The sequence below is a fragment of the Grampus griseus genome, assembly GCF_964374135.1.
Source record: "Grampus griseus genome assembly, chromosome: 1".
Classification (NCBI taxonomy): domain Eukaryota; kingdom Metazoa; phylum Chordata; class Mammalia; order Artiodactyla; family Delphinidae; genus Grampus; species Grampus griseus.
The window spans coordinates 18326197-18351104 of NC_139017.1; the positions used below are offsets into that span (position 1 = coordinate 18326197).

The following is a 24908-nucleotide window of genomic DNA, read 5'->3' on the forward strand; positions in this document are numbered from 1 at the left end:
CAAATATGCCTACATTTATAACCTCTTAAAGTTAATAATGATGATTATCCTTAGGTGTTAGAAAGTTGATTATCTTACTCTTTTTATTTTTCTATAATACCTGAATTTTCGGTAATAAACGTGTCATTTTTACAAAACAAATTCATTACTCACAAAAAAATTCATTTCACAAATAACTACAATAAAACACCAAAACTAAAAAGCATACTTCTTTATTTTTGAAACAACTGTTTAATATTAAATACTAAATCTATGTGCTCCCTAGGCACCATGGGATATAAGAAAGTACCAAACAATTCCTGCTCAAAAACTTTACTGTCTAGTTGGACAAATAAGACTAATAAACAAGAATCAATTAGCACCCAATATAAATCAGAATAGAGCTAATAGTTAAATTAAATGCTATGGACTTTAAATTGCTATTAGTGTCCACACACACACACACACACACGCGCGCGCTCGCGCGCTCACACACACACGATAACGGTACACGTTCCTAAAAAATATTTGAGTGAAAAGATGACAAACCTCACTCATAAATTTAAAAGTACAAATTAAAACACTGAAATGGCATTTCACACCATTCTGATTTTGCAAAGATTAAAGTTGGATAATCTACTAGGGGCAAACAATTTCAAAAAGTACCTGAGAAAAGCAGGCCTCTGTAAGAAAACATACCCATCTCTCATAGTTCTGAGTTTCCCAGTATTGATAAAAATATGGGTACAGAGAAATATTTCATTTTTTACAAAATAAATAGAGCACAATGGTAAAAAGCAATTACCTCGGAGATGTTTTCATTTCTGTGACACAGAGAGTAGAAGGAGGCACTCTCATGTACTGTGTTTGGAATACACACTGGGGCAGGCTTTTGGCAGCACCCTTCAACAATTTTTATTAAAATTTGAAACATGCACACTTTTTAACCTTAGCAATTCCACGTTTAGTTATTTATTCTAAAGGAAAAATAAGAATGGCTAACATTTATTGAGCACATACTACGTATGTTCCAGGTACTATTCTAAGCACGTCTCATTTCATCCTCTTAATAATCCTGTGATTTTAATCCTATAATAATCCTATTAGTCCCACTTTAGGAATGACGTAACTGGACTGAGAGAAGTTAGGTAACTTGCCCAAGGTTTAACAGTCACTGAGTGGCAGAGTTAGGATAGAAATTCAGGCAGTCTGACTTTCATTCATGACACTACACGCATGTGTAACCAAAGATGCATAGTAGATATAAAGATGATTACAGCATCTCCTGTGATAGAAAACAGAAAAGACAAAGAACAAACAAAAACAAAATGTCCCTCAACAGGGGTGTGGCTAAATAAATCATAGTATATCTATACAATGTAACAGTTAGTATTCCTTTATAAGAACTAGATGATTTATATATGCAGACACAGAAAAACCTCCATATTACATTAAATGTAAAAGGCAAGAGGTAGAACAATATGTAAAAATGAAGTCTACATGGAGTTTCAGGTAAAGAGAGAATTAAACAGATCAATTTTACTCTCACTTTCCCCAGCACTCTCAACCCCACTAAAAACAACAGTAGAAGAGTTTGTTTCAAGTACAGACAAAAAGAAGGAGAGGAGAAAAGCCACTAAAATTTGAGAGCTAGAAAGCAGACGGACAGGTGGTAACTGATTTTACAGTCCCTGGAAAACTAACTCCCACTAAAGTGGTGGCGAGGAAAGATGAGGAGCAACCCCAGCTGCACTGCAAGATTGCCAATAGGCTTAGGAGTTGGTGCCAGCTCCCCCTGGGAGTGAGGGCAGAGATGCGGCTGAAGTCGGGAGGCTTGGTTGAAAGCAGCTCCCCAGATCCCTTCCCCCATCCCACACAGTCAGCCACTGTCCCTCCCTCCCTGGCAGAAGCCATCACCAAGCCAAAACCAACTGACAGAGCTACCCTACAGGAATGCCTGAGGAGTCCAGACTTGAACTAAAATGAACAACTGTCAACAAGAGCAAGGAAAAGTGGTGGCTGACCGCATAGTGAGACTAAAAATAGGTCACTTTTAAATATTTAGGCATAAATAGTGCCCCCAAGACTGAGCCCGGATACTGGTTGGTCTGTGGCCAAAGACCGGGGAACAGCTTACACTCACCTTTGCTGGCTGGCAAACAATCCTTTAACTGCACTTTTCACACTAGCAAATCACTCCACCGGTATCTACGAAAACCCAACTCATGGCCATAAAGATCAAAGGGTTTTTTTTACCCCCCTCTGCTATTTTTTTTCATTTATTAAATAACTTTTTTTAAATTGAGGTAGGGCTGATTTACAAGATCAAAAGTTCTGAGGCCCCCAAAAGGGGCCAAGAAATTTTAGAGAACAAAAAGGTAAAGGCAGCAAGAAAAGCTGGGAGAGTTATACTGAAAGCCATGGGCGAGCCCAAGACTTCTGAACTCCAGCACGACTAACATTTTGGGTGGACAATCCTTTGTTTGAAGGGCTGTCCTGTGCATTGTAAAACGCTTCACAGCATCCCTCCCTGGCCTCTACCCACTTAGATGTGCCTTCCCCCAAGTTGTGACAAACAAAAATGTCTCCAGACATTGCCAAATGCCCCCTAAGGGGTAAAATCACCCCCAGTTGAGAAGCACCAGGCTAAACCCAGCTTGTGTTAACATGGAAAGTCACTGGCAAAATGAGTGTTTCTAATAGTCCAAGGTCCAAAGTCCTGATGAGAGCCCACCTGAGGAAAGAGACCCTCTGCGGCCACCATCCCCTCACAGGAGGAGGGCCTCGGGCGCATCCTTAGCGTAAGGTGGGTGCTCTCCTTCTGCCTCTGGCCAATCCACTGCTTACGTCTCTTGCGTGGTAGATAGCACCACAGTCTAAGGACACTAAAATAAGGCAAAATATTTTCCAGCATTACCCCAGATTATTAATGCTCTAATGCTCTAATCAGGTCATGCTGTCTCCTATTGCTCAGCCTGTAAACAAACATTTCTCTGGGGCCTCGATCTGACCAGCATGCTTTTTGCATTCCCTGTTAATCTGCTAAATCATTAGTGCCTCCGTAAACTGCATTATGTCACCTTCTGTAAAACAGATGCGACACATTCCTAAGGTGTCTCTTAAGTGGAAAATTTCCATGCTGCCTACCTTAACTGAGGACCTTAACCCAGGACCTTCTGTGCTTCCTGTTCCAGAAATCGCCATCAAACAAATCCTCGATTCTATACTTCCAACCCTTTGGTCTTAATACACCAACGAAGGAAAGCTCATTAAATCTGCCTTGCCAGTTAAAATTAAATTAAACCCTACCAAGCTTCTTCCCGAACCGGCTAGATTCCCATCATAGCATGAGGCTGAGCAACACACCACTTCTTTCCCAAAGCAAAAAAATTATAACCCCAACTAAAAGCCCTTACAACACTGTAAAAAATTCGATTTACTATTTGTTATAGGATCATTAATAGGTAGACGTTATAGTACAACTACCTTCTTTTCCCATTTCCCCCAGCCAGGTCCCCTTTGTCATGATGTCAGCTTAAAATACAGTACAGAGGAAGATCTTTGTTTTGCCTTTTCTTCCGTCTTGAAAGCCTATTCTGTTTGCCTTTCAATCCTTTCGTGTATTTACTCACGGGCAAGGAGGAATTCCTTAACCTTATTCATTGCACTTGTACACATAAAAGTTACGCCTGACATGGATCCATTATTTGGGGCATTGTTATGGACTGAATTGTATCCTGCAGCCAAACTTCACATGTTGAAACCCTAACCCCCCAATGTGACTGTATCTGAAGATGGGGCCTTTAAGGAGGTTAATTAGGGTTAAAAGAGGTCATAAGGGCACAGCCCTCTGATAGACTGGTATCCTTCTAAGAAGAGGAAGGGACACCAGAACCAGCTCTCTGTCTTCGTGCACAGGGGAAAGGCCAGGTGAGGACACGGCAAGAATGCAGCCATCTGCAAGCCAGGAAGAGGAGTCTCACCAGAAACCAACCCTGATGGCACCTTGATCTTGCGCTTCCAGCTTCCAGGACGGTGAGAAAATAAATTTCTGTTGTTCAAGCCACCCAGTCTGTGGTATTCTGTTATGGCAGCCAAGCAGACTAACACAGGTACGAAATATCTATAGGAGAAGGACATTTGTCCTTTTCTATAAGAGAAGCCATCCTTAAAGTTCCAAAGCCTACCAGTGTCACAGACGCTTGCTTTCTTGGACGTGGCTGGCTACTGCTGATAACAGATACTAGAATATGCTTTCTTCCCTAAGCCCTCATTACAGCTGACACCCCAGAATCGAAATTAAAGAGGCTTTCTCCTTCCTTAGAAAAGCCTTATCCAGACCCCTGGTACTAAATCTCTATGATTACAAAAGCCCTTTACTCTCGTCTGCCATAAAAATAAGAAACTACTCTCAAAGAGCTGACAGACTTCTGGGGATAAAAAGCACCCTAAAGTTTTTATAGTTGTCTGCTGGACTCAGTAGCAGCGAGTTGGCCTTCAGGTCGGCATTCGGTGGCAGTGGGTGGCAGTGGCTACTGCACTTTCCTCTTAGGTACCCTTCTCTGTGGTTCACCGACACACCACTGCAGCCCGCCTAAACGGACCAGAACACAACATGTCTCTAATGCCAGACTAATGAAGAATGAAAGCCTACTTTCTTCTGCTGGTCACAGTAACCACCACCCAATGGCAATTGATAGAGAAGCCTATCATTGTTTTGACAGTTACAGCACCCTGACACAACCATAAGCTGACTTTATGACAGTCTGCTTTTTCCAGTCCTGGTCTCTCTCATCTTTAATGTGGCCAAGGCCCGCCAGGTGGACTCTGAAGGAAGGCAGGTTTTGAGTTTGCTGTCTGTCCATGACAAGAGAGAGTCGAAGTTCCCTCTCCATGCTGACTAGGTGGCTACACCTATTAACCTTGACTAGGGCGTGTACTTCTGCGTTTCACACATCTGCCAAAAGTTAACTCTGATTCTTGCCATGCCTCTGGAGCTGGCTGTGCCTTTGGACTTGTTCATCACCATAGCTGGTAGCAGAAATAACAGAAATCTTTTGCCTCAGCTTAGTAAACTTTCTAATAGTCCTGGTATAAAACATGTTTCTCAGCCAAACTTCATAATGATCCTATACATGGAAAGTTCTGGATGATGCTGCAGTGTAAGGCAGAGGTCATACCCTTTTCCCTGGCCACAGTGCCATTTATGTTCTCACCCACCAAACAGGCTCCCTTGGCAAAGATGTTGTCTTGTTTTGAGGACAGGATCCAAATTCAAAGAAGCTCTCTTAAACACTGCAGGGTGACTTTAACATCTGAATAACCTCTGAAGCCCACTGTCCTGGCCCACTTTTGTTGTCTTCCAAATACCCTCACCATGTACAAAAGACTGTGACAGGGTAAAGGGTTCAAACAGTTAGGAATGATTGCTACACCCAGAATTGTTGTCAACGAGGCCTAACAATACTGTTTCACTCGCCACATTTGCCAAATCCACAGTGTGGGCAAATCTGTCAAGACAAAGAGAACAACAAGCCTCCCTCATCCCTGAGGGCCACTTGTAAATATTCAAATTTTATCCGAATGAAAAAATATTCCACATGTAAGTAATTTCATGTGTTTTCAGAATGAGCAGAAGCATACTTCAGCTTTCAACTGAAACAGTTAAGATGCGTCATCCCCAGATTTAGGATCTCCTTGCCAATAAAGAGAAGACAACATACTTTACAGGTCAGATTTAAAGGAGGCCTGATAACACTTACACATTCTAACTAGGCTGTCATTGTCTACGTCACCCAGAAGCAGCTGAAACAGTGGAACATCAAAATGAAATACTGTAAAATAAACCAACACATGACCTTTATGAGTAGGAGAGGCAACCTATTCCATAAAGCAGCCAAGGTGAGCTTTAAAAACCAGAAATCAGATAGTGCAGTTTCTGATCACATGCAGACTAAACTTCAAATTCACAAAGCTCTACACCAGGCCTGCCTGATTTTAAAATGTTAACCTAACACTGAAATATGTCACCATCATTACAAAAGGAAAATGCCGCTATCAAAAAGCATGCACATGTTTACAAAGACTTACAGGTTCTTGGGGCTCTGTTTCTTCCCATGCTCCCCAACCATCATCTTCCCAGTTTGATTTACCTATTTTGAAAAAGATGAAAAGTGCTTACATGAAATATAGAGCTTAAAATATTTTAAAAACATTTCCTGTAAACATAATAGAATCAACCCCTGATATATAATAAGTATTATATAAATATAATGTTCATATTAAGGAAGAAAACAATGGTAAACTATACTAGATCAGGATTTTGCTCTATGTAATAACAACCGGGAAACATCTGACCTGAATTTCCAAATGTATGTAAAAGTGTGCAGGTTATTTGGACCTTAAGATACTGGACATCGAGTTTATTTACATTTAGATCAAACTGCAAACGTGACTTTAAAAGAATCTTAAAATGACAAATATTTGTTACTTAAGACATCAGACAAGTTAAATATACACAATGACCAAAAACATACCTAAAATTCCACACAGATATCTTTAAAAGTGTTTTAATAAGACAAGGTATCAAAGATAAAGAAAACTGAATTTTGAAACCAGATAGGTCTACTATTCACCACCTTTTCCTGATACTCTGTGATTTCTTATATGTGAGAACACTCTCTTGGATTAAAATAAGATGTTCAACCAACACTGCAACGGGGAACTAAAAATCCCAAAATTGATTTGGACAGTATGATCCCTTACAATGCTCGTGTTACTCATTTTTATATAATTATCTTTGAATTTATCTCACATCATATCAGAAGAGAAGGAATAAAACTATAATTTTTAAAGGAACTACTCTGAAACAAACAGTATACTTTATATGTATTACCTCAAATTAAATTAAAAAAAAAAAGTTCCCCCAAAATGTGAAAAGAGCAGGCAGTTGCCTAATTATAAGTTTAGGCCCCAGAATCAGATTACCTAGGTTCACATCCTGGATCCAGCACTTACCAGCTCTGCGACCTGGAGCAAGTTACCCTGTACCTATAAGTTTTAGTTCTCTTACCATAACATCATGGAAAACAACAGTACCTAGTGGGGTTGCTGTGAGAGTTTAAACCAGACAGCACACGAAAGTCCTCAGTGCCTGACACATAATAAGTTCTCAATGCTAGTCATCAGGATTTAGCTATCAAAATACTACAAAATATAAATAAAATACTGTATTTAAACCAATCAGCTTCAAAATTCTGGGGGAAGAATCAACTTAAAAGATGGGACTGAACCTGTTATCTAGGATGCTGACAGTAGGAAAGAAGGCCCGCGTACCGCAAAAAACAAAACAAAACAAAACAATTTAACAAATGTTCTGTTAAATACCATGTGCCAAACCCTGTAGGAGAAACACAGAAAAACACAAACATATGAACTCCTTTTCTTGAAAGAATTTGTGATCTAGTGTAGGAGAGAAACAAACATGTAACAGCCATGGTGAGTGCTGTAATCGAATACTATGGGAACTCAGATGAGGTAGTGACAGAGATGAAAAAATATAGTGAGGAGTCATCTTCAACTAAGTCTTTAAAAAGTGGCTAGGAACTTTTCAAAGGCAGAGGCAAAAAAATGCCATTTTCAGATAGGGGTTATCACATAGCAAGTAACATTATTCAGCATTTCTATATGCTTCAATGCTTTATAGACATTAATTCACATAAGCATGACAAGGATCTTTTATCACCCCCTTTTTACAATGAGAAATACAGATTACCTCGTTTACGTAACTCTACCAAGATGACAGAGGATTAAGTGGCAGAATGGGGTTTGAACTCAGGTCTGCCTGAATTCCAAAGCCCAAGCTAGCAAGTATTCTGCTATACTTACTCCTACGGCTTATAAAGAAGGATAAGATTAGGAAACAGTGGTGCTTGCAAATAAGGTCAAAAGCAAGATATTTATTATTTTAAAGGGGAAGTATTCCCTTGATATTCAGACCTGTAAATTTGTTTTGTAACTTGGAAAGTTACAGTTTGCTCTTCGGCAATCTAATTCCGTTAGGCAATCTCTTTATTCTGCTAATTTTTCCACTGCACCAAAAACAACTGTCTTATTGTGGGCTGATGGCAACTAGGCCATCCCATTTATACGCGTCTAGAAAATGCTCTCTCTCGTGAGAAGCAAAGACCCAGTAAAGCTTATCACTCTAAGGTCCACAATTCAATGTTAAAATTGCTATAAAAATATTTATCAAATTACCACAAATCTTTGGGAGACCATGCAGCATTTAAAGTACTTCATAAAGGTCAGCTACTCACTTATTTATTCATTCATTCACTCATTCATTCATTCAACAAACACAGCACAGCACCTCTTCTGTGTTGGGCCCTGTGCTAATTAAGTGCTGGAGATACAAAAGCAAATAAGCCTTCAAAGAGCTTGGTTTGTGCACATAACCTTGTTGAATGCTGTACAAAAGAAAACTATGAAAAATGTGTTATTTCTCTTCCATATTGGTATAAAAAGTACCTGACTCAATTCACAAATGACTCACAGGATCGACAGAAGACAGCAGGAATTTGGATTTCCTGCCCCTGCAGAGACCCAGTTATCTCCTTACAGCACAATTCAAAACAATCCAATCGGGACCAGAAAGACCTTGAGAAATACCTTCTTTTTACAAAATACTTGTGTTCATGACAGTTTACCCATACCTCAATCCCTCTGACTGGGGAATTTCTATTAACAAGACAAAGAAAATTTGATCAGGCATCTCCCACTATCACAGGAATACATTTCCCAAAGAGGTCACAGTACAAACAGAGGTCAAAGGAAGGTGAAACAGAACTGACTCAGATAGGTTAAAGCTGTTTCTGAAGGCTGGTCTAGAATTCTATTTATAATCCTGTAAGAAAATGCATTCCAAATTCTAGTCAACCTAAAAATGGGAAACATTAAAAAAAACAAAAACGGAAATAGCTGCAGATTTGGTACTACCCTTGTGGCTATTTCTACTCAGTGCCAGTGCTAAAAATTTTTCAGCCTCCTGACTTATGTTGAAAATCATTTGATACTGTTTTGCAGGCTGCTATTTGACAGCTATTATTGTCGACTGGTAAAAAGTGTCAAAATCTCAGCACTTTACCAAGGTTATTTCTTATGTCCTCAAAATATGCAAGCAGATCAAGCACATTCTTAAAAAAAAAAAAAAGTTTATACTGAAAAAATAGCCGCTGAATGTCTGATAAAGTTGCCGTTCATGTACAGAATTTTATTCAGGCAGTCCTGAATTTTATTCAGTTCTATGAGGGATGGTATTCTTCAATACACATCATCATCAGTGTATTTTAACTGATCACTGATCAAGGTTGTTGATGATCACAGCAACGTGTCTATCACTTGAGAACTATGCACTGTTTAATGTCAATACGGAACATCTACTGTAAAACCTTAAGATCTATAAATTTCTATGTACTCATGAAGAAATAAAACTAATTTACTTTTTGTTATCCAATTATGATTGTCTCTTGGAATAAATAGATCAAAATCTCCTATCGGCCAGGGTAATTTGAAAGTGCCAAGCTCTGGTATGACTTAAGAGGTAAGTCAGCTTAACAAAATGTACTATAGCGTATGGACACCAGGACATACAACTTCTTTAGGGTGGTCAGGGTCCAATGTAAACATTCCAAAGACCCCACAAATCGCCAAATCACATTGGTATTGGCATTTACCTAGTTCACCTAATGAGCCAAGTGGCAATCACTTCAGTCAAAGGCTAAGCTATAAGTTACGGGGTAATTTTAAGCGTTTTTTCCCCCTCCATATATTAAATAAATAAGTAGCAACCATCCAATCTCCAGAAAGCAATTCTTTAAATGACACTGTCATCAACTGCCTGTATCCTTTATTTTGCTGAAGTCCAATTCAGCAACATTGATCAGAATATTAAGAAAATGGCATCCATGTTCATTGTCTTTGTAAAACCAGGGTTACAGTCTCTTCTGCAGATTCCCCTCTCTAGGTAGCCTTAAAATGTCTGCAAGGAAGAGACTAAAATAATGAATTAGGGATGACTGAAGTTTCAGGGTTGACCCCATTCTGAAAACGTGAGGCAGATCGTCCACGGATCACGCTCTGAGGAACTCTAGCTTCAAGGATAAATTTCAATGCCAATCTAATCTCCTTTTTCCTTTGCCTGCCCTCACCCTTGTTTCTGTTCTTTCACTTCAGTTAGACTCTTCACTCACTGGTGGGCAGTCCTTAGCAGCAGTACAATAAATATAAAATGCAAGCCACACATGCCATTTTAAACTGACTAGTAGCCATAGTTTAAAAGCAGAAACAGGTGAAATTAATTTTAATAATACATTTTATTTAATATGATATAGCCAAAACATTATTTCAATATGTAATCAATATTAAGTTATTCATGAGATATTTTACATTGTTTTCTTTGATCCTAAGACTTCAAGATCTGACATGTATTTTACACTTAGAGCACATCTCAGTTTGGACCAGACGTGTTTCAAATGCTCCACTGCACATGTGGCTCTTGGCTACAGTCTGAGACAGCACAAGTCTAGAACAACTCTTAGGTCTCTGATATCATGTTGCATGATTTGATACCCAGCTTTACCCCTGAAGAGTCATATGTCCTTGGGCGATTTAATCTCTTCCATCTCAGCTTCCTCTTTAGCAAAATGGAGTTAATAACTGTGCTTGGCACATATACACCCTTAATGGCTGTTAAAATGATTACTCTCCAAATACAGCACCCTCATTCCTCACTCTTACTCTCTGCCTTTGCCTATCCCATATTTGTCAACTAAAATGCATTCCCATTTGTCTCCACCTCTCCAAATCCAACTTCTCCTTCAGGACTCGGATTAATTCCTCATGACGTTTTCTTGAACCCACCAATGATCTTGTGAAACCATAGCATTTGATTATATTTTTCTTTCAGAACTTAATTATAAACTGCGTTGGGTCATTTATTGCATTGTTAACTTGTTTATCATAAATGTACATCTTGTCGATACAATTAACCATTAAGCCTTGGAGGACAGGGAATATGTATATTGTGTGTGCGCGCAAACTCTTACACACACACACATATATAAGTATCTTCAAGGACACTATAAGTATGTAGCAAATATTTATATCCATTTAGAATATAAATAAAATGACCTTCTCACCCAAATGTTTCCCCATATATCCCTTTATAGGGATCAAAGCATCAAGATTTAAATTAATATATTTAAATATAGTAACCAAATCAGATGCTGATTCTAAACCTTTCACATTTCCAAAGAAATACAAAAACACTTTATTTTTTATAAATTTTATATACTCAGACTTTATATCCCAGATCAAAACCATCTTTCGAATAAGCTTTCTATATAAAATTATAAATATATTTATTTTGATAATTCTCTGTTCCATTCAATTTTAGTAAGAAAAAAATGAAAAAACAATTCTTAGCTTTAGTTTTGATTAAGAATAGGAAAAATAGAGTATTTTTGTTCTAAGTCAAGTCTAAGTGGCAGAATTTGACTATGTAAAAAAAGATCCTCTAGAAATACAGTTCAAAATAGTTGGCCTGATACGGATTAATGGATCTTTATATTTCATAAACACACACACATACACAATGTATATTTCAACATTTCCAAACAACAGTGTATCATTACTTAAAAAAGATCCTGCATCGGGGCTTCCCTGGTGGCGCAGTGGTTGAGAATCTGCCTGCTAATGCAGGGGACACGGGTTCAAGCCCTGGTCTGGGAGGATCCCACATGCCGCAGAGCAACTAAGCCCGTGAGCCACAACTACTGAGCCTGCACGTCTGGAGCCTGTGCTCCGCAACAAGAGAGGCCGCGATAGTGAGAGGCCCACGCCCCGTGATGAAGAGTGGCCCCCACTTGCCACAACTAGAGAAAGCCCTCGCACAGAAACGAAGACCCAGCACAGCCAAAATAAATTTTAAAAATAATAATAATAATTAAATAAAATAAATTTAAAAAAAAAGATCCTGCATCAATAAAGGAAAACCAACACATTCATTCAATTAAGTATGACTCTCAACCTAATTTTTTAGTAGGCTAGAAAAAAATAATTACAAAGAACACTGAGTCCCCAAATAAATTACCATACCATTTTAAAGGCAAAGAAAAAAAGAGAGAAAAGAACACCCACATCATTCTTGAATTCTGTCTGTATTCTATTATGCAAATATTCTTTTTGCCAATAGTGAATAAAACAGGTTATACTAAAAACAGCTAAAATTGCCTATTGGAGACATCTAAAAATAGATCATGAAAATGCTTCCCTAGTCTTGTTACTTTAGTGCTATGACTCATGTGCCAGATGTTTGCTCCCAAAGCAGTCATTTTACGACTATATTACATCAGGACAGCATCAGCTATAAGCAAAATATTTCAAAGGTTCATGTTTTAACTGGGCTTTCCCACCTCATTTCCTGTACAACTTACTGGGAAAAAAATGGCATTTCCAAGTCCAAGAGACATTTCTGCTTAGTTTTGAATCTGTAACTTTTGGGGGGGGGGAGCAAACCATTCTTGAGGGGTGAGTTTCCTTTAAACTCTATTCTTTTCACATTCTTAATCATTTTTCCTTAAAATTCACAGATAATCAAGGATTGCACTGAGGATTCAATTTAAGTCTTTCAAGAAGTTTGCCAGTTTAGATTACTTTGTTAGTCGACCTCATCTGCTGAAATTAACTTTCACTTTTATTTCATACCACACCTTGAATCATACTTGCTCTCTATATAAATAAAATTCCTAAGCTGATCTCCAACCAACTGACATGATATATAGAGAAATAAAAACAAGCAAGATGAAGTCACAAGTAACAGTAACAAAAAGCAACTACCTCTTCATTGATTAGTAACTTGACTTTTCAATCCTTAACATTTTTTTTATACCTATCACTGAAGAGGACTATTTTGAACTGTCTAGAATAATTGGTAACATAAACATAAACTCTTGTTCTTACCCTTATCAAGTTAAATGTTTTGCCTGAATGAATAAAACCAATGACTTTAAAATATATTAGTAAAATGTAACTACAACTCCCTCTGGAGAGAATTTTTTCCCTGAGGAGAAGCGTAGATTATACTAGTATTAAAAAACCGTTCAGTTTCTCACTTGACAAATTATAGTCACTGAAACCTTCAAACAATAGAGAAAACACTGTAATTCAATCATCAAAAAATTATAGATGTCTTTTTTAGGGACATTTCCAACGAATGAATTATTCTACCAACAAAAGCTTAAATGAGAAATTCAACTGCTGCTTTCCGTAGGTCTATTTAATTTAAAATATACATTATTCTGATTTGCTTCTGAACAGTCTGTCCTCATAAACTGAGTATTGGTTTTTCATTTAACAAGAACTTGAAGCTAGAAAGGAAACTGAATTCTAGAAGTGGGCAATTAATTTGACAGTATTTGCTTTTTCCAATATGAGTATGTCAAGATCACAAAGTAAATGAGAAACTGAAATCCTTCGACGTTAGGAAAAGGAAAACTTAATCTCCCTGGTCTAAGAAAAGATCTTATTAGCGCTGAAGCAAATCCATTTCCATTCTTCTAAGACAAGAAAAAAACAGAGATAATGTACTTGTTTCTATAAAGAGCACGAACCTCTAGAACCTATGACTTGTAAATAATTCAGGGGATGTAACAATTTTAGTTGGCTCTTCTTGGCCAAGGCACAGGAAGCATCACATAGCAATACAAAGCCAAAAAAAGGACTAAAGAACAGAGAAGGCTTAATTTCCTATGCCTCAGAATTATTAATCTTTTTCTATTTCTAAGGAAATGGAAATGGGAATATAAATTTCAAATTAGCATATTCCTTTCAGCACATACAAATATGCAGCAATCTAAAATGACGAGGCCATCCCATTTTCAATAAGAAGGAGTTTCTTTCAAAACACCATGATTAAATCGGACTAGGTCTCTAAGGTCCCTTCCAGTTCTGGAATTCTAATGACTCCTGTTGTCAAATAAGTGGCCTCCTATATCACAGAAGAAGAATGTTCTGATAATCAAATCACAAAAGGACAGAACTGAAAATATTTTTAAGCAGAAATAGAGTGTATCCTCCTCCTCTAAAGTTTAAAAACTAAACATGCTTCCTTTGCTCAAAAACCTAAGAAATCTCTAGACCTATCTTGACAAAAGCAACAACAAAACAAAACAAATCTGTAGACTTGAAGAAATTTAATATGCCCTATTTTATTTTTCAAAGGAAGTCACTAAAGGCAATAATATATTACGTATATTAGATAGAACTTATATAATTCTTTCCTACCACTTCATAATTATGTGTTGATTTATTATATCCAAAGCAGCAGAAAATAATGTGAGGGAATGTAAATGAGGATGGAGGTACATAAACACTGCTCACCAAAGCTAATTTCTGCATATTCTAAAACCAATTCAGTATCTTCCTTCCTTCCTTCCTCTATTAGAACAGTCTAATATTCAATTATTGTCCCTGTGAGAAAACTTTCCTTATATTTAAGCTAAATTCTTGCAACACCAGCTTAATTTTGCTATTACTTGCTGCTTAAAAAAAAAATACAGATAAAGTCTGATAATTATCTTAGTATCACACAAGAACCACATTTCATTTATCAGAAGAGCAAAAATCAAAAAAACTGATAACACAGAACGATGACAAGTAAGTGTGTAAATGGGCACTTCTGTTTACCATGGATAGGAATGAACCTGACCAATTTTGAGAGTAACTGGGCAACTATGATCAACAATTAAAATGTGAATTTCTATTATTCAGCAATTCCAATCCCAGAAATTTACATACAGAAATATTAGCATCATGGGTAAAAGCATATATAAGGATGCTTACTGGAGCATTTTCTTATAGCAAAAATATTGGAAATAATCTAAATGTTCATTGATAGGGGAATGGTTAACTAAAACCTGGTAGAGTCTTCATTGGAATACTGTACAGACATTAGGAAAAAATGCTATAGAGTTATATATACAGCTTGAAAAGATGTTGACATTAAGTAAACCAAAAAAGTTCCAGCATATACATTTTACAAGAATGAGTCCATGATATAAAATTTAAAATAGATAAATAAAATACCCAAGCAGTATGTGTGTGTTTATTGTCTCAGCAGAAAGTCTGGAAGATTCTAAGGTAGCACTTTATAATAGAACCTCCTGTAATGCTGGAGGTGTTCTTTATCTGTGCTGTCCAATTAGTTAGCCACTAGGTAGGTATATGTGGCCACTGCAATGTAACTAGTATGACTGAGGAACTGAATTTTTATTTAATTTCTATTAATTTACACTTAAATTTAAATAGCCACATGTGGCTAGTGGCTACTATACTGGACAGCATAATACTAAAGTTTTAACATTTGGAATGTGGGATGTGAGTAGCCAGAAGGTTGTTTATACGTCTGATTTTATAGACTTAAAAAAAATAAAAAGAGGCAATGTGATCATGGGTAATTATCTCTCTCCTGACCTGAGATTCTCTCTTCTGAGGAATTTATATGTGAGACTTATGCTCACATGATACAAAGAAAAGTGATCTGTGTTCAAGGGACTGTTTCTGGTCTTCTTTTCAAAGGAGGTATATGGCATGGCAGACACTGTAGAGTTGCAAGGATTCCCTCTCATGAGGAAAGTTCATTTAGGGTCTCAAAAGTCCCAAATGATATTAGCATAGTAGTCACTCAAAAATACTTGCTATCTTATAGTTCCAGGATTGTCACTGTGTAGACCATTAAGTAACATCTGAAGAATACCAAGCTAAGGAAAAGATTATCTCCCCTTTTGGGAGATACTGCAAAGGCCACCCAACTGGTCATTCTATTTCCACTTTCACCCACCATTCCCATTCATTCTCTTCTTTGCCGACAAAGGAATGTGTTTAAAATATTAACCTGGTTATCCTGTTTCTCGGCTCAAATTCTTTGCATAGGTTGCCACTGCTATAGCTAGTAAGTTTCAAACTCTATCACCACTGCTACTACCTTAGTCCTGTCTTTACTTCTGAAGGCCCTGATCTGGACTTGTATGAACATCTCCCAAATGGTCACCTACCTCTAGCTTTGAACTACCCAACCTTTTTCAGAGCCCCCAAATCCATTTCTCTGCAACTCAAATCTTGAAATGCTATACTTTTGCTTAAAACCACCAATGGTTACCCTCTGTCTATAGCAGAGATTCCCAGTAAACTGCAAATGGGTTACAGGTGAGCCAAGATAGATCCTCTCAGCTCTCAGGACAGCCAAGTAGGGCCTGGGACTACTGGAACCTCTAGCAGGTCACCTCCCACCATGAACAGCTTTGTTTTACATTTTATGACCCATTTCTTTACTACCACACTAATTTATATATTTTTATTATGTTAAAAACACATAACATAAAAATTATCATTGTAACAATTTTTAAGTGTACAGTTCAGTAATGTTAAGTATATTCACACTGTTATAAAACAGATCTCTAGAACTTTTCCATCTTGCAAATCTGAGACTGTAAAACCCATTAAACAAGACCCCTTTTCACCCTCTCCCTAGTTCCTAGTAATCACCATTCTACTTCCTGTTTCCGTGAATTTAACTACTTTAGATAACTCATATAAATGGAACCACGCATTTATGGTTTTTGACTGGCGAATATTTCACATATCATAACGTCCTCAAGGTCATTCGTGCTGTAGCATGTGATATGATTTCCTTCTTTTTAATGGCTGAATACTTTTCCATTGTACGTAAATAACCCATTCCATTCATCCATCGATGGGCATTTGGGTTGCTTCTACTCTTTGTCTTTTATGAACGTCCCTCTATGATCATGGGTATGCAAATATCTCTTCTAGACACTATTTTCAATTCTTTTGGATATATACCCATAAATGGGATGGCTCATATAGTGATTCTATTTTTTTTATTTTTGGAGGAAACTCCATACTGTTTTCCATAGCAGTTGTACCATTTAACAATCCTACCAACAGTGTACAGAGTTCCAATTTCTCCATATCCTTGCCAACACTTGTTATTTTCTGTTGTTTTTGTTTGTTTGTTTTGTTTTTGTTTAATAGTAGCCAAGCTGGTGATTCTCATGATTAGTGATATTGAGTATCTTTTCATATGCTTACTGGCCATTTCTATAACATCTTTGGAAAAATGTCTATTCCAGTCTTTTGCTCAGTTTTCACTTGAGTTATTTATTGCTGTTGGGCTGTAGGAGTTCTTTGTATTGATATACTGTGGATACTAATCCTTTATCAGATATGATTTGCAAATATTTTCTCCCATTCTGTAGGCTTTTTCACTTCGTCGATTGCAGCCTTTGATTCACAAAAGTCTTAAAGTTTGATACAGTCTCATTTGTCTGTTTTTGCTTTTGTTGCCTGTGCTCTTGGTGTTATATCCAAAAACTCACTGCCAAGTCCAATGTCATGAAGTTTTCCCCCTATGTTTTCTTCTAACAGTTTTATAGTTTTAGGTCTTATATTTAGGTCTTTAATCCATTTTTTGGTAATTTTTGAATGTGGTATAAGATAATGGTCCAAATTCATTCTTTTGTATTTGGATATGCAGTTTTCCCAACATGATTTGTTCAAAAGACTGTCCTTTCCCCATTGAGTGGTCCTGACACTTTGTCAAAAATCATCTGATCATATACACAAGGGCTTATTTCTGAGCTCTCTATTCCATTATCCTAGTTGTCTGTCTTTATGCCAGTACCACACACTTTTGATTACTGTAGCTTTGCAATATGTTTTGAAATTAGGAAGTAGAAGTACTCCAACTTTTTCCTCCTTCTTCAAAATTGTTTTCACTATTCAGGGCCTAGGTCTCACTTTTTATGCATGCTATGATGAAAAAAAAGAAAAAAGATTGGGAAGGACAGGCCTATAGAAGAATGTCTTCAAACTTTTTGATTATATACACCCCAAAAGAGTTTTTCAATAATATGGATCCCTTGCACAAAAAATGTAATTTCTGATATATTAAACATGGATGTTTCAATATAGATTTATATCATCCTTTTAAATTTATTCAGTGGATTCTAAATACTACTGGGAAATACTACCCACAAACACCCATTTAAAAAATATGATTATCTTCTCTAAGAGTAATTTTATAAGTCCTTTTTTCTCCTTGAATTCTTATTTCCATTCACTTCCTCCACAGAATGCTATTCTAATATAATACAGATATGTATCATCAGTCCAAAAATTTCTCTGCAAAAACAGATAAGAACAGAGAAAAAGCAGTTTTCTTGGGATCAAAGGCTCTAAGTATTAAGTTTTTTTTTACTTGACTTATTGCAATTATTATTAGAAGCAGATAACTGAGAAAAACAACATACATTATCACAAATGTTGACAAATAATTATTAAACATAAATAGCAAAAATTATTTGGAAGTCTCTTGTTGATGGATGGGGGAGTTTACGGTGCCTTAAAGGGGAGGTTTTTTAAAATGCCTTGGAAGCAACTTACTATAATAATATTTGAAACGTGTGAGAGGTGAGCCTTTGTTTAGTAAACAGGAGACAGTACGGTGGGAAAGTTGGCACTTATATAGGTGCATCTGGAAGCTGCAGACTGGAATGCATCTGGAAGGTACGGTGGGAAAGTTGGCACTTACATAGGTGCATCTGGAAGCTGGACCTACTTAAAACTGTCTGTTTCCAAGTAAACTTTAGCAAATTTCCCTGTAATCCCCAAGGTAGTCTTACTTCCTTGCTACTGCGTAAAATCTAAACTTCTCTGCCAATCTCTCCAGCTTTATCCCACCATATCCCACTCTTCCACCAGAATTTACTATCTGCATCTTTCTGAACCCCGTGCTGTTTCACATCCCTTGCCTGACCATTTTCTCTCCACCTGATGGACAACTATTAAGACATGGTGAAAATATCAGTTCCTCTGTGAAGACTTTCCTAAGTCCCCTAAACAGCGTGAACCAACACTCCTTCATTCTCCAACTATCATGTGTCAAATTATAGCATAACACCTCTAACACTCATTTACTGGCTGAACGCTCCTGGAGGAGAGGGACCTATTTTATTTACCTTTAAGACTACTTTGTACATAGTACGTGCTCAATAAATATTAGCTGAATAAAGGAATTAGACTGTTCATGTGTCACTTTTGTCATGGACAAAAATTTATCTCTAAGATCCTCTTCCAATTTTAAATAGCTAATGAAATCCAATACCTCTATAAATTTTCTGAAATTCCTATAAATATTCTACTTTCAGATTACTTTTCTCTCCCCACTATGGTCACAAACAAAAGAAAGCATTTTCACTCAGTATAAAAAAGTGGGTACTTTACATCATTTATAATATCCCAAAGTGATTCCATGATTTTAGGTTATCCTAAAAAGCATACTTTTCTCAGTGATTGGACAAAAACGTGACTTTAATTGATGACTCCAAGGTAATCCTCTGTATGCTTTACTTTCTTCTATCTTTCTGATAAAAGAGGCTCCACCTCATTAGTATGGCAACAGAAAATTATTTTACTATTAGGTAAATTAATAGATCCACAATATTATACTTAAATTACCTCCAAATATTTTGATTCTCCCTCTCTGTACATGTCTTTCTTTCTTTCCTTCCTTCCTTCTCTCCTTTCTTTCACCTAACTCGATTATAAATATCAGACGGCTCTGGTATAGAAATCCAATCTCCCTGGAAATTATGTCACTGTAGGCCAGGTGGGGACACATACTATTGCCCATCTCCAAAATTTCAAAGTATGAGACCAAATTTTATGTCTAAATAGATAGCACTAGATTGAGTAGAACCAATTATAAATATTTATCACTAATGTAAACACTGAGAAATAGTAGGGTTCAAGACCTCTTTTAAAGCAATAGAAGACAGTTTCATTTTATAATTGATGATACAAAGTAACGTAAAGTCATACTGTTATTCTCTGAGCATTCAAATATAGAAGAGTAGTATTGAGATCTGGGTGCCCAGGTACTAGGTATCACTATGTCAATGGCAGCTATCCATATTAAAATTAAAAAATTATTAAACTAATAGATAAGTCTTCAAAATTATCAGTTGCCTTATATATCCTCTAGAGATGAGCTAGTATACGAAATTAAAACTATATAAGCTAAATAAAATGATCTCATGATTTCTACTGCCCAATAAAGTAATCATTTACAACACTAATAAAAAAAGTGAAGAAAAGCAAAGCAAACCACCACCATAACTTCATTTTTACTCTAAATTTTCACCCTCACAAAAGTTTAGGTTCAGGTTTTCTTAATGATGAGCTTTACAAAGCCTGATGTTTTGTAAAAGATGGCCTGGAGTGAGTACTGAAATCTGTAGTCCCAGTCATTTCAAGAATTCCAAGTAAACCATCTACAATAGGACAAGCTATTTTTCTGATTTTCATTTCTGAATTACAGCACCATTCTAACTGTAAAATACAGATTTGGCAAAGGGGCTCACCGGTAAAGAGGTTCTTTCTCCACTTTTTTTCTACTTGAATCGCTGGTAGCCACAATAATACCAACACACATATGCCTAAGAATTTTATTTAAAAGGATAATAAATTAAATCATATTTGCAACCCATAGGCATATTATAAATTAATCTAGATGTTTGGGGTATGATTATATTCCCAAATGCCTGGATCAAGTTCATCGCCTAAGGCTACCCTTCATTGTGTGACCTTGGACAAGTATTCAATCTGTTGGTACCTAAATTTTAGCATTTATAAATGTGCCATGCAATGTGGTAGCCACTAGCCATATCTGACTATTTAAATTTAAATTAATTAAAACTAACTAAAATTAAAAATTCAGTTCCTCAGTAGCGCTTGCCACATTTCAACAGCTAGTTCTGGCTAGAGACTACCATACTGGACAGTATAGGCTTGGTGATGAAAAATAAACAAGATGAAATGATTTCGAGTAACAAATGAGAACAAGGGAGTAGGGGTGACTGTTTTAGACTGGATGGTCAGAAAAGGCCTCCCTGAGATGTTGAGACTTGAACAAGATGCACCGAGGACGCAAGGACCTGCACAGAATATCCAACGCAGGGACAAGGGCAAGGACAAAGGCCTCAGGCACGAATGGGCTGGACTGGTTTAACAACCAGAAAGTGTGTATGAAGCGTAAGGAATGAGGAGAGAAGAGTATGAGGTGCAAGAAGTGGCAGGAAGCAGGGCCTCAAGGGCCTTGTAAGCCATTTGAGAACTCTGGATTTTATATTAAGTGCAATTGAAAGACACAGAGGGTTACAGAGAGAGGACTGTTATGATTATGTTGTCTTTAAAAGTTCACTCTGACTGCTTTTGGGAACTAACCATAAGAAACCATTAAAATGTCTACAAATTACAAGAAACCATTAAAAAGTCTACAAATAATAAATGCTGGAGAGGGTGTGGAGAAAAAGAAACCCTCCTACACTGTTGGTGGGAATGTAAATTGGGGCAGCCACTATGGAAAACAGTATGGAGGTTCCTCAAAAAACTAAACATAGAGTTGCCATATGATCCAGCAGTCCCACTCCTGGGCATTTACCCAGACAAAACTATAATTTGAAAAGATACATGCACCCCATGTTCATAGCAGCACTACCTACAATAGCCAAGACATGGAAACAATCTAAATGTCCACTGACAGATCAATGGATAAAGATGTGGTATGTATTTATATATACAATGGAATATTACTCAGCCATTAAAAAGAATGAAATAATGCCATTTGCAGCAACATGGATGGACCTAGAAATTATCATACTAAGTGAAGTAAGTCAGAAAGAGAAGGACAAATACCACATGATATCACTTATATGTAGAATCTAAAATATGACACAAATGAACATATCTACAAAACAAAAACAGACTTACAGATATAGAGAATAGACTTGTGCTTGTCATGGGGGGCAGTGGGGAAGGAAAGGACTGGGAGTTAGGGATTAGTAGATGCAAACTATTATATATAGAAAAAAAAAGAAAGAAAGAAAAGAAACCAAGAGTAGAAGCAGGAAGATCTGTTAAAAGAAGACTAGTGCCATTGCCCAGGTGAGAGAAGATGGTGGCCTGGACCAGAGGAGTGGGAATGGGATAGAGAAAATGTGTCCATGCTCTACATCCCCTGTCTACAGTCCTGTGTTCACCATCCTTCACAACCTGGCTCCTTGAAATAGGCAACTTCACTTTTTAACTCCTCAATATCTGGTAAATATGCTTTCTGCCCCCAACCCTTCCACTGAAGCTGTCCTAAGGTCCCAGTCACCTCCACCTTCCCAAAGCCAATGAGCCCTTTTCCATTCTTATCCTAGCTGACCTCTGCTGCATTTGCAACTGCTGACCACTCTTCCCTTCATCAAATCCTCTCTCAATTCTGGGGCATTACTCTCACCTGGGTTTCTTCTCTTTCTGTTACTCTTTCTCAGTCTTCTTCCCATTAATCTCTATTTGACTCTTAAAACTTCAGTGCTCCTCTACGGTTACATCTTCAGTCCTGCATTCGTTTCACTATATTCATAACCCTGGAGGCTGACTGACACGTTTTGCTGGTAACTCCCAAATTAATGCCTCTGGCCCAGGGAAACTTACTAAGTTTTAGACCTGTTCTACTAGACTCACTGCATACATTTAAAACTGGACAAACTGCAAACATTTAAGATGAAAAAGGTCCAAAACCTATTTCCTTCATTCCCCTTCATGAGAAACCCTTGCCCGAGCCAAAAGCCAAAGGCATCCTGCACTCCCTCTCCCTCACCAGCTGCAACCCCTAGCACCAGATCTTCATTAGGTCCTGTAGACTCGACCTCCTTAATATCTTTCTAATCTAGCTCCTGCTCTCAAGTCCTGCTGAAGCTACTTTAGTTCCAGCTCGTGTCACTTCTGCATGGATCATTGGAATAGCCTCCCAACCAATTTCCCTGCTTCCTATCTCTCCTCCACACTGCTGTCAAAGCACAAAACAGGTATTCAAAACTTTGTTGATTACATTAAGTACCATCTGACCACGTCATTCCTCTGCTTAATGTCTTTCAGATGCATCCCACTCCTTTCAGAAGGCTTGGGATCAAGCTCCTTATTACCTTTACAGCTCACCCCCGCAACCGTTTCCCTCATATTCTCCTCTTCAGCCATTCAGCCTTTCTTAGCTCTCTAAATAGCATGCCATTTCAGGCCTCCCTTCCTCTGCATATGCTATTACCTCTCCCTTATTCATCTAACTACTACTTCAAAGGTAGGCCTAAGTACCTCCAATTCAAGGAAGTATCCCCTTGTGCCATATATATATATAATCACGCTATACTGAGATATATATATAAATTAACAAGGGGTTAATTTACTTGTCCCAGCAACTTATAAGCTCTTAGATGGCAGAGACCACCAACCGTATTTGATGTGCAGCACTACTGACTGGCACAGAGTAAATATTCATAAGTAGGTTTGATTTGATAGCTTCTAAATTTTAAAAAAGGGGAGGAGCTTAGTTAGTGGGCCTTTCATCACCATTCCAGTAGAGCACAAAGTAAAAGCACTATACTGCAAAGCCAAATGTGCTTTGGACATATGGCTTTGTAGTAGAGAGGAAATACAAAGAAACCAAACACACAAAACACACCGTTTCAATAGGAGAAATGTAGGAAATTCTGAGGAACTATGCAGTAGCCAATAAACCAGACTTGGGATCTTATACTACGTGGACAAGTCACACTGTTTGATGATAATAAAAGGCGGACGGTTTCTCATCTCAATAAAGCAAATTAACTTTTCACGGCCATGCTACTGTAACTTTAGTTCCTGATGCGGATTCTCGCTCCCCGACAGGTTATTTTCCTTTGTTGAGAGCCGCCTACTCGCCACCCTAGGAGTCTCTCACTTGTCAATCACTTATTCTCTAAATCTGAATGAGAGGAAAGGGGAGGGAAGAAGGGAGAGTGTGGGCGATGATAAACCCTTTCGGGAGGGGAGGTAGCAGAAGGCCACAGTCCCAGGCATAGAAGAGCGTAGGGGTTGAGGAAAAACGAGGCTAGAGCGCTGACAGCTGGCAAGGAATGGGGAGGAGGATGCGATCGCGGAGCAGGCAGTGTTAACAGGGGACCCCGGGCTGGAGGGAGGGAAGATGGAGGAGAGACAAGTAGGAGTTGGGCGTGGGGAAGTGGGATAGGTAGAGACCAGATGAAGCAAGACGCAGTGTATGGCCAGAGGGCGGAGTGGCTTAGGCGAGAGGAAGACAGCAACGACGCAGCCAGGGCGGGCGGAGGCGGCTTCAGGACGAGGAGGGCAAGGGATCCGCGCAGAGAGAACAAGGGAGGCGCGGGGGCAACTAGGAGCCGCGGGGTAGAAGGGGCGGAGCGGGTGGGAGGCCCGACGCAGCCTAGCAGGTCCTGCGGGCGGAGGCGGGGAAGGGAGCAGCGAGGCGGGGGCACTTACTGGGGTCCCTCTTCACGGTGCAGCTGGGGTTCTCCTCCCGCAGACGAGGGAAGAGGAAGTCCCGGGCGGCCTGGAGGTCCTGGAAGGTGCAGAACTGGACAATGGAGCAGGCCATGGCTCCGGGGAACCCTGTTCGGGCATTCACCTTACCTCACCACACCCTGCCCCCCGCCCCCCCGCCGCCGCTACAGCCGCCACCGCGGAGCCTGAAGAGCTTTCGCCACGCAGGGACGGGGAAACAAAACCGGAAGCTGTCAGCACCCTCGGGTCCGCCGCCCAGGCACTGCGCATGCGCGGGACGGCCCAGGTGCCCAGGCTGCTGCGGCCCGGGTCACGTGACCAGCGGCGGCCAGCGGGGTGTCTAACGTTGAAGCAGAGGCTGGGAGCCGGCTTTAGTCACAGTTCTGCGCTTGCACCTGGGATTGATCCCTTTTATTCATTCTGGCTGTTAGCCAGAGATGATCTAATTGGAC

At 38.5% G+C, this 24908-nt stretch overlaps 1 protein-coding gene across 3 annotated transcripts in view; it reads right to left on the reverse strand.

Annotated features, from left to right (window-relative positions):
• The window catches only part of RAB3GAP2 (RAB3 GTPase activating non-catalytic protein subunit 2), a 90075-nt gene extending 65406 nt beyond the window's left edge, over positions 1–24669 (reverse strand). For all 3 annotated transcript variants that reach the window (XR_014297695.1, XM_082670414.1, XM_082670413.1), the window contains exons 1-2: positions 24436–24669; positions 6070–6131 (exon numbers count right to left, since the gene is read on the reverse strand). Coding sequence is in view for 2 of the 3 variants with exons in the window: in XM_082670414.1 (XP_082526540.1) it covers positions 6070–6131; positions 24436–24550 (177 nt within the window). In the remaining variant the exon portion in view is untranslated. The remainder of the gene's footprint in view (positions 1–6069; positions 6132–24435) is intronic.
• Between the last annotated feature and the right edge of the window lie 239 nt (positions 24670–24908).